Source organism: Lagopus muta, chromosome 3 (assembly GCF_023343835.1).
Source record: "Lagopus muta isolate bLagMut1 chromosome 3, bLagMut1 primary, whole genome shotgun sequence".
In the NCBI taxonomy this organism is placed as follows: Eukaryota; Metazoa; Chordata; class Aves; order Galliformes; family Phasianidae; genus Lagopus; species Lagopus muta.
In genome coordinates, this window is record NC_064435.1 from 15,468,172 (window position 1) to 15,479,650 (window position 11,479).

The following is an 11,479-nucleotide window of genomic DNA, read 5'->3' on the forward strand; positions in this document are numbered from 1 at the left end:
AGATAAATCTGTGTTAAATATAGGGAAGTGTCTACCAGTTTTAGTATATCTATGTATCCATATATATTAATAGTCTATATAGAGATCTATATTTATATATCTATATATATCTATATAATATGTACCTATATTTTGGTGCATTGGTATTTTTTTGGTAATTTGTAGCTTCTTGTCAGCTTTATTTCATTGCATCTGAAACCCATGAAATGTTTCATTAAAATGAATGAAATGTTTTCTCTAAAAAAACAAACATGAAAATGGAATTACTTTTCTCAGTGTTTTAAACATGTACTAGTTCCATATGGTTCAGTGAGGATTTCAGTCTCCTTCCGTCACCATTCAGGTGTATGTGAACACAGAGCATAAACCCTAAAGTACCTTCTCTGTATTTTAAAAGTCTTCCATGACATTGTAGAGGCTATTTCCACAGCTCAAGTAATGCAAACAGAAATAAAAGGGTGGAAAGACTTACTCAGATTAAGACTCTACTTGTTTAATATACCGCACCAAGAAACCATAGGCCGAGAGACAAAAAGTAGGAATGGAAAGGAACAGTTAGGCAGTTGTGTCTGAATCCTGGCCATATACAGTCATTTCCGCTTGGAAACTTCTCGCCTTTCAAATGGACCAAACTGGGGTTAGTTTAGTGAATCTTTCATTGTGCTCTGAAGGAAAATATTTCAGAAGCCAGGTGAAGTTTTGCTGGGGTATGCAACCACAAACAGCGCTAGGAGCTCCAGTTTACTGGGAGGTGAAGGCACCTTCCCAGTGGACGCTGTCTCGAATACACAGTGTTCAATGTTGGCTGAAGATATCGGCTACTATTCAGTCCTCCCCCTACCCAAATGGAGAAACAGTGCATTACTGCTTCTGATTTAAGAGACAAACTAGGAGATGATGTAAGAGGGTGAGAGAGAGATTATCTCACGACAATCTAGATTTTATTGTATCACCTTAAAGTATCACAACCTGCTGTACTAATGAAATTGTGTTCTTGGTTTAAAAGGGCAATTGTTAGCCTGACTTTGTGCTCACTAAAAACATTTCCCCAATCTTGTTAAATTATTGCACTCATTTCAAATTTTTATGGCTGTGCAGCTTACCAGCCCTCGTTTCTTTACGTTTCATTCATTTTCCTTGTATTGATGATTAATAGAGGATGTCGAATGTTAGAGTGAGCAGGCATCAGCAAATGCAAGATCATAATTAGTTTAGCTGACGAGGGCCTCTGATAGCACTTGCATCTGGATGGAAAAATTACCCTATAGGGAACTGGCTGCTCACCAGGTCTTTTTAGTGATACATTGTGAAACACCCGATGAATCAAATGCCCTTTCAATGCCAAGAAAGTGTTCCAGTCTTGAAGCCAAAATTATGTCTGCAGAAAGCTTTCCATTTGAAATGTATCAGAGTACAATTATAACCATTGTATTTTTTTGGCATGAACACTGGTCTTCTACAGTATAGACTAAAGTTAAATAAATTACTTAAATTTTATGAAACCCTGAAATTTTGACTTATAGTGCTAGTAATTTTTAATTTATAATAAAATTAGTTTTCACCCAGACTGTTTTTCTCTGTACTCAACCATTCTTATCTTCAATGCTGAAGGTTTCTTACTGACTTTTTTTCCTTTGCTAAAAGGGAACAGAGTTGAAATTCAGATTTTCTTTTCAGCAAAAGAATTCCATTTCCTGCTTATTAGTATTTGTGCCCACAAACACAGCCTGACTTTTATTTAAATGAGAGATTTAATAAAATCATTGCTCTGCAGAAAGAATTTAATGAGCAATACTCATAAACTTGTCTACTTTTAAATATTCTTGGATCATTATGAAAGCTGATGAATGCACAGCTCAGTCTGGTTAAAAATCAGTTGGTATTTAGGAAAGTTGTACTGTGCCTTTCTTTGCCTGAATAAACTAAATATGTCTGTGTGCTGATGAGACTGTTTTCTTGGATTTCAGGTAAAGCTCAAAAGAGGTCTCATTAAGCATACTGTACTTTTATTTGTTTGGCAGAGGTTACTCCTTGTTCTTAGCGGGCGGAGGGAAGTCTATGCTCTTACTCTGCTTTCTGAAGTGAGTGGGAACGACTGGAACTGAATATCGTGTATTCAATTAATGAAGTATAGTCTCTAGTAAAGGAATTAGTATGACGCAAATACAAACTGCAACTAATTATCATGGTGATGTTTCGGGATCCCTGTTACCAATCGCACTTTAAAATCAAGCAAAGGGAAAAGAAATAATCTGTTGTGAAACGCAGTGAACAAAACAGGAGAAGTTTACAGAATGTTCTCTGTCAGCTTCCAGAGTGGTTTTCAGAATTTGCTGTTTAGAAACCATCATTAAATGCACAAAACCTGAAGTTCAAAAAGTTAAAGCTGTTATTCTGAAAAGGCTTTGGTGTTTCACACACCTCATCCATCACTCCAGGGTTAATTATAATGAAAATCAGTGGTGCCTATTAAGCACAATTGAACCTGACCTCATTATGGGCAGTGTGGGTTTATACTGTCATTGTTGCCAGTCTAGAGACAAAACTCCTGTGTTGATTTGTCCTAACTCCGCAGATCATGTGACTCACCTCTGACCTGTTTTTTTTTTTTCTGTGTTTTTTTTTCTTCTTCCCTATTTCAGAGACGTAGAGGCTCGGGTGTTTTTTGTGCCAATTGCCTGACCACAAAGACCTCTCTCTGGCGAAAGAATGCAAATGGTGGATATGTATGCAATGCGTGTGGCCTCTACCAGAAGCTTCACTCGGTAGGAAGAACTTGCTGGTTTGTTCAGAAAAAAGGGGTTATACAGTTAAGCTGGGCAACTGTGGTCTTGCCTGGTTGTGTGATTACTACCACTCCCTGGCCTGCAGTTAATTTCCTAATGGGGATTTGCAGTATGGTCACTTTGGAATCAGATGTGATTCATTATGCAAAAAGCTGGGATGCTGTGGGTAGACGTGTTTGAGATCACCACTGATGCATTTAATTATTTTGATACGAAATAAGGGGAAAATTATTTCTTTTCTGGGAATTCCATTTATAGGCAAACAGTATGTTGTGATGAAGCTCTCTACTTATCAAAAATACTGTTTTTTGCTTGCTTTTACTCTTCTCCCCCCTTTATTCTTCACACCAAATTTCGTAGAAATTCTTTGGGGTTTTTTTTGTTTGTTGGTTGGGTTTTTTTTAGGTTTTTTCCAAAGTTCCTGTAGTCTGCTTCAGGATTCAGAAGTAACAAGGAACTGCTCATGCGATGGCACTCATTAATTTCTGAGATAATTTTTCATCATTCCTCTGGATCAGGCATGGAATAATAATAATAATAATCATGGGCTGTCTGTATTGCTTTTCATCTTATCGACACTTGGCTTGATCCTGAGAGATATTGAATGCTTTGGTCCAGGTCCAGGAAAGCCACGTTTAAGTGTTTCTTTGGATCTGTTCCAAAATGCTCAGAATCTTTTAGATTAAGACCCAATATTATTTTTAATGTTGGGTTAAATATTATTCCCTGCTATGAAATTAGAAAGTGGTGCTGGTTTTTGGTAAGGGAGGCTGGACTTTGGGAATTTGCCAAGGCAGTGTAACAATCTAGAGTTTCAGCCAAAATCAGAAACCTGTGTTTTGGTTGAGAATGCATTTTCTTAAAACATTTTTTAGAAATTACATTAAAAACAAACAAACAAACAAAAAAAAAACCAGCAATAAAAAAACAGGAAACTATTTCAAATGCATTATTACTCAAGTGCTTATGTATCTACAAATTTGAGGCATAAGCTTCTAAATAAGTCAATAATTTGTATGGATTTTCTCCTTTGTCTCATGCGCAGGCCATATAACAATCCTGTTTACTCAAGATCACTTTATAGCAAGTATTCCAGTTTTCGTAAGCAGCAAGATGATCACCATTGTTAAGCAGTAGCTCTGTTTTCTGAGACCAGTAACTGTTTTTTAGCTCCAGAACGTCCCAACCAGTCAGATGACAACTAATTGAGAGAAGATAGACTAATGCATGATTTCTGGCCAGTGTCTTGGTCAGGTCTTGCTGAAAGTATCATTTTCCTGGAGAACTCTGAAAGTTCTAAATACATTCTGATTTAAGTTACATTGATTACTCTGAGCATCTACAAAGGTTTAAAAAGGACAATTTGGCTTTGGAACATTAATTTGACATTTGATTCCATTTATTCTTAGAATTTCTATGGACAGCTTCCACTTTTCCTTTATATGATATAAATTTCTAAACTAAAGTGTTGAAGTTCGTCATAATTACTAGTATAACTTAACGAATGTATAAAAGAGGCAAGTATTAGTTTTGAATTAATAACGTAGTTCAGATAATTCTTTTGAACCATATGGCTCAAACTAGCATACTTCCCACCGTAATAGTTAGCAATGCAATGTCAAACTTCATTTATACATACAGGAAAAAAGAAGATTTTAAATCCACTGCCCAAGCATGACAATAAGCTGTCATTAAGTGGATACTTGACATTAATATCTACAATTGAACTTCTACCAAACAAATACAAAGAGTTCTATTAAGACACCATTTTGCTGTGATACAGTAGCAACTTCGGTGTGAGCTGGGTTCTTAAATAATCAAACACATCTCTCCACAGTGTCTCCATTGGGACACTGTTTAAGACAGTCCCATATTCTTGTGTAACTGCAGAATTTGAAGATTTGTTTTATCTGTGTATCTCTCTAGCTATCTCTTCATGAAAAATTATAGTAAGTATTTGTCATTTATGTATTTTTTTAATTAAGGAGTATAGGATGATACAGTTATTAGGCTGAAAATATAAAAAAAATCCAAGGGAGTAGAACTGTTCCCTCCTTTAAGCTGCCCCATTAAACTAAATTATGCTACTCAACTGAATAAAATTATTCACCTCTAGTAGGTTTGTACATTTCATAGCTACCTTTTAATTGGATTATCACTGCTTAAAACTACTGTGCTCATTAACCGATCAATGCTTAAGAAAGTGCATCATACACTTATCTCTGCTTATCACTTATTCTCATGTTTTACTGGTATTTAGTAAGGAGAAAAATCCATGATCTGTCCCATAGTACTAAAGACATATGGACTGATAAATGTTAATATTGCAATGATTCCTGGTATGAGTCACATTTCCTTTCTACCAATATATCTATGGACCATTTGCATGAAGCCTGTCAGATGTTTCACATTTCTCTCCCTTAATGCAGACAAATATGTTACAAAATGTGTAATAATATTTAAATGGTCAGTTATTAAAATAGTTCAAGTGAAAAAAGATACTTTCATGTCAGTGAAAGCACATACACAATATTCACACTCACTGGTGTGGAAAGTGACTTTTTCTCTCCAGAAAGTCATGAATTTGACCGCTTATATTGTGGCATTATTCCTCTTTGTTTAATAACTCTAATACAGTCATGGAAAGCTAGATTTTGTTCGGTAGAGATTCTTTGGCCAAATTCTCAGACTACTTCCTTGAGGGGTTACAGCATATTACTCTAGGACTAGATATAAATGATCTCCTAGTACAGAGGTCACAGCAATTTCCTATTGTATATAGGGAGTCTAGTCAAAATAATTCACTGAAATATTTGCTGAATTTTCTTTTATTTTTATGTTACTTGTACTTTTGAGGGATGGAGATCACCAGTTGATAGAGATGTCAAAAAAAAAAAATTGTACTTCATAACATTATGTGTAATGTATAATTAAAGATCTGATGTAAGACATTTGAAAAGGAAAATTTTGGCAAATTCTGTTTTCTAATTTGAGTGCCCCATTGATTATCTAGAAGTGAGTAATTTTTTTTGTCTCTACTTGCAAACACACATAATATTTCTGTCTGCCCCTTTTTACTATAAATAGGAAATGCATGTGTAGTGTTACTCGACTGAATATGCTGTTTTAATCAGCTGAAGACTGGTCAGAAGTATTGCTAAGTTGTACCTACAGCCATTAACTTCCGGCAAAGTGAGTTGAAATGCAGATGGGTGTGAGGATCCTCCTTTACGGGTGTGAAGATGTTTCTTGTAACTGCTTGCAGGATCAGATTTCATACCTGTAGCAAGGTTAAAAGTATTACCAAATCTCTGGAAATTATATTCTGAACCCATATGAAAGTGTTCTGTAGCGTATAAATCAAAGTTTAATGTGAGCAACATCAACAGATTCGTAAGTTCTGTCACACTTTGTCAATATGACAGTGTTTCCAAAAAGTAAGGAAGTTAAGCTGAGTTTGTAATATGTATATTAATTGGCCATTGGATCTGCAACTATAAACTTTATTTGCTTATTATTAACTTATTATAAAATTTACATTGAAATATTCTAATTTAATCTGAACATGATTTTGCCTTGGCGTACTTTGGTCTCTTTGAGATTGGTTCAGATGCTCCTTTTCTGCTGAGTTGAAATTTTGTGTATTTAGACTCTAAATCAGAATCTTTTTATTTAGATTTTTAGTAGAAAGTAGAATTTGAACAAGTAGCTGCACTGCCTAAAATGTGGTTAACCATTAAAAATGAGTAGACATCAGGAAAGTAAATAGATTGAAAAAGAGAAAATGGCATATTGAGAGAGAGAAATGAGTAGAAGAGTGAGAACTCCAGCTCTGGATACTTTTATATTAATATACAAAATTATGTTACATTTGAGTTACAAATTGGATATTGATTGTAGGCCAAAATTTAGTCTGCTCTTTAAAACAATGTTAAAAGGAAAATTCCCAAGTAAACATATAAGTGGAATACTTTGTGGGGCACTTCTTTGGCCTCCAACCAAATCAGGATTATGTCTGCATTTGGATGAGACAAATGGCAGCTCCAGAGCACCAAACTGAATGAGTTTTAGGTAGTCTTGTTGTTTTAACATCTGCCCAGTAGAGCAACACATACTGACATTACAGTACCATCTTTCATGCACATACCATTGCCTTCATGCCGAGGGGCCTTTCAAAGAGGCCTGGCAGCTGTCCTACCTCATACTATTTTTCTTCCTTCGTGCAGAAGTATTTTCAGCTCTTCTCTAAATAGGCCACCTACTCTGAGCTGGTGTGGGGAAGTATCAAATGGAAACAGAAGGCCTTGCTTGGTTCTGCCTCTTCCTGGCTGTTTTTTTCTGTGCAGACCCTTTCCCTCCTTCTGGGGCCTTCCTCTCTCCCTCATTTAGCACAGCATTAGAAAATCTGGGAAAAAATAAATGAGGAATGAAGGAAGAGGCATTGGTGACAAAGTCCCAGCATCTTTGTGCAGGTCTGCCTCCGTTCTGCTAGGTAACAGTGGTGATGATCAGAAAGTCATGTTTTTACTGTCATTTCTTATTTGTAGAAAAATGGGATAGGTGTAAAGGTAAGTAATGCCCAGTTCTTGGTGTAGTTTGATCTGTGCAAACCCCTGGCTAGTACCAGCCCTTGTGACATAGTACATGGAGTAACACTAGTGTGTAGAGCCATGCATCCCCCACCTAATCTTTAGCTCTCAGCACCCTCTTTCAGCAGATCTCTCCCAGACTTTTTCAGAAATAGGACAAGTTGGAGGCTTCATCCTTTTTTAAGCAAAAAGGTATAGTACTGAGATGGTTCACTCAGTGTGATAAAACAAAGCAAATCACAGCTTATTTTTAACATGAGGGGCCAAGTAGCAGCCTTTTGGTTTGCTTTATTTGTGAAAAATAGTAATTTCCTTAAAACTCTCTTGTATTACATCTTTTCACAAAAGAAAAGAGAAATTTGCATGAACCTGGTCGGGTAGATTTGTTTAATGTCTCTTTCTTTTTCCCTTTTGTTCATTATGTGTGTGTTCCATGCAGACTCCCAGGCCTTTAAACATCATAAAGCAGAACAATGGTGAGCAGATCATTAGAAGACGAACAAGAAAGCGCCTTAACCCGGAGGCACTTCAGGCTGAGCAGCTAAACAAACAGCAGAGGGGTAGCAGTGAGGAGCAAGTCAATGGAAGCCCCTTAGAGAGGAGGTCAGAGGATCACTTAACTGAAGGTCATCAGAGAGAAATTCAGCTTCCCAGCCTCAGTAAATATGAGGCCCAAGGTTCATTGACTAAAAGCCATTCTGCTCAGCAGCCAATATTGGTCAGCCAATCTCTGGATATTCACAAAAGGATGCAACCTTTGCACATTCAGATAAAAAGTCCTCAGGAAAGTACTGGAGACCCAGGCAACAGTTCATCCATATCAGAAGGGAAAGGAAGCTCAGAGAGAGGCAGCCCGATAGAAAAGTATATGAGACCTGCGAAACACCCAAACTATTCACCACCTGGAAGCCCTATTGAAAAATACCAGTACCCACTTTTTGGACTTCCGTTTGTACACAATGACTTTCAGAGTGAAGCTGACTGGCTGAGATTCTGGAGTAAATATAAGCTGTCTGTTCCTGGGAATCCACACTACTTGAGTCATGTGCCTGGCCTACCAAATCCTTGCCAAAACTATGTGCCTTATCCCACCTTTAATCTGCCTCCTCATTTTTCAGCTGTTGGATCAGACAATGACATTCCTCTAGATTTGGCGATAAAGCATTCCAGACCTGGGCCAACTGCAAATGGTGCCTCCAAGGAAAAGAGTAAGGCACCACCAACTGTAAAAAATGAAGGTCCCTTGAATGTAGTAAAAACAGAGAAAGTTGATAGAAGTACTCAAGATGAACTTTCTACCAAGTGTGTGCACTGTGGCATTGTCTTTCTGGATGAAGTGATGTATGCTTTGCATATGAGTTGCCATGGTGACAGTGGACCTTTCCAGTGCAGCATATGCCAGCATCTTTGCACGGACAAGTATGACTTCACAACTCACATCCAGAGGGGCCTACACAGGAACAATGCACAAGCTGAAAAGAATGGAAAACCTAAAGAGTAAACCTTAGCACTTAGCACAATTAAACAGAAATAGGTTTCCTTGATGGGAATTCAATAGCTTGTAATGTCTTGTGAAGACCTATAAAGCACTTCATATAGAGAGCATGCCTTATCCAATATTAAACCCCTTGTCTTTTCTTTTTCTTCCTTTTTCTTATTTTTTTTTTAATTTTTATTTTTGTTTTTTTTGTTTTTTTTTCTTTTAAATGAGTGGGTTACCAAGAAAAAAAAAGAACAACTGTGTGGTGGCCTGTAGGTGGAGGAGATAGTAATATGGGACATGGCCCACCAAAGCTAGCCAGAATGCAGTGTACCATGGCAAATAACTTTGAGGACATTTTACCGAACATTGGATATCTTTGCTGTTGTGTAAGAGACATAACTGGCGAGAGTGCAAAGATGTGTATATGTATGTACTGCTGCAGAGGTGTAGTGAACATATGCACATTGTATATAAGAGCTAGACTTGTTAAATATACAGATGTTAAAAGGTCATTTTCTTTTTTTGAATTTGGGCTAATTTCTGCCCTACAACATGCCTTAGGATCACTTTCTCCTCAAAGCTTTGGCAGCAGTTTCATCTAGGTGTTTCTCAGACTCAGCTGATTTTTAGCTACCATTTTATCACTACATTCTTTCTGGCATACTTTAGTCTAGGAAAACCATTTTGTGCTAGTGAAGTCTCTAACACAGAAGCCACACTCTGGGTTTAATTTGCGTGGAACAAGGTAACCTGCTGTATTTTATTTTAATATATTTTAATATATTACATTTCTAAACCTTAAAGTCTAAGGTTACTTCTCCACAGACTTAACATTGCTATACATACCAGTCAGTCCCTTCAGTAGACTTATACCAGCTTTTGCTAAGTAGCATTAAATGTCTTCATAGTACTTTTTAATACTTAAAGCTTTGTAAAAACTGTCCATGAAGGGAAAGCTCCTCAGCATAACTGCTCAGGGAAATAGGGCTAAATAACTAAATATTAAATAATTGGTTAAAGGTGCTGTTAGACGAGCCTCCATGCTTGCTACAAGGGTGTACAAGAACTGACTTTAATCATTTTCATTATAGTGTCCCAACCAGTAGTTTATTATTTTGCCACAGGGATGTAGAAGATATTACAAGCTACTGGATGCACTGTCAGATTAACTTATTTCATTAAAGAAGTTGGGAGAACAAATAGAAAAAAAACCTTATTTTTCTAGTAAATATTAATGTATTACATTTCAAATAATGGTGCCTGACATATTGAATAATTATTTTCTACAGTGTACGTATGCAACAAAGATATTCCATCATGCATTAGAGTCAGTTCTGGCTCTGCCTCGCTGTTTACATTTGCAAATGTAGCAAACAAGGTAATGAAGCAACTATTTCTATTGCAGTAGGTATCTTTTTTTCTGTGTGTGTGCATTAAAGTTGTAAACGATAACATGAAATGAATGAAATTTGTTGATATTAATGGTATGGAAAAACAAGAAGGAAATGAAAATATTTTTATGCCTACTTAGGAGAAAAAGGGTAGCACTATTCATTCCAAGTACTTTTGTATTCTTAAGCTCTTAACTCACATTGTTATGCTTAAAATGATAAACATATATCCTCTTTTTATTGCTTTGTCTGTGTTTCAGAAGAAACATTTCAGAAATTATTTTGATAAGTGCTGTTTGACGATGCAGCGCTGATGTTTTATTGCATTCTGTAGTAGCATTGCACTCCATTTTTACAATATTACGCAGTTGCTTTTTTGTTTTGTTTGGGTTTGTTTCTTTTTCGCAGTGCAGGGTCTTAGCTCCTTATGGTTGGATGGCAGGTGTAGCTCAACTGGTTCATGAATGTTGCAGCGAATGAAGTTTAAAATGTCTTTCTGATACTATGTTGTCTTTTATTTCTCCATTCATGCATTTTATTTTTTAAAATGTTCTATAAAAATATCTCTGGACTAAATCCTCACTTGAGATTATATGTAAAGGGTCCTATTCTGATCTCACTTACATGCCGCCTTTCTCAGATTTTCATGTAATTGAAACTAAAGCATCATAAAAAAAAAAAAAACGTTCTTGTATTTAACATACCTGAATCTCACCACTCTCCCTTGTAGGATTTGGTGCACTTATAAGATACTTAACCAGATAGACAGGGAGGTGGAAGATAAATGGAGAGATGATAGGAGACGTCTTACAGGGGTTGGCAAAAGGAAAACAGGGAGGAACTGGCCTAAACATTCAGCACTTTGGTAGTCTTTTGAAAAATAACGTGCCTAAGGGAGCCGGGAATGACCATCACCATGCATGAGAAGCACTTATACAGCAGATCACCAAAGGTCTCACTGACCTTGGCAGTATTTCAGATGTTGCATTTTCACACAGATGAAACATTATTGCACAGTTTCTCTGATTTGTTAGGCACAGACAGGCTATTGTTCATCATTAGGCTTGCATTCCTTCCTGCTCCACCCATTGCTTCTATACTGGTGAGCAGCATATGGAAAATCCCACTCAATCCATTCATGGTTGAGTTCTATAAACCTTTATTAGTGTTCTAGGTTAGCAAAGGATATTGGGCCACATTCTTCTTATTCTATTTTTAGATGAATCTCCT

At 36.6% G+C, this 11,479-nt stretch overlaps 1 protein-coding gene across 7 annotated transcripts in view; it reads left to right on the top strand.

The window, feature by feature from the left end:
- The window catches only part of TRPS1 (transcriptional repressor GATA binding 1), a 205,793-nt gene extending 196,713 nt beyond the window's left edge, over positions 1-9,080 (top strand). For all 7 annotated transcript variants that reach the window (XM_048940441.1, XM_048940447.1, XM_048940448.1 and 4 more), the window contains 2 exons: positions 2,643-2,765; positions 7,815-9,080. In XM_048940441.1, coding sequence (XP_048796398.1) covers positions 2,643-2,765; positions 7,815-8,876 — 1,185 coding nt within the window. In that variant the 3' untranslated portion in view covers positions 8,877-9,080. The remainder of the gene's footprint in view (positions 1-2,642; positions 2,766-7,814) is intronic.
- Positions 9,081-11,479: the final 2,399 nt, after the last annotated feature.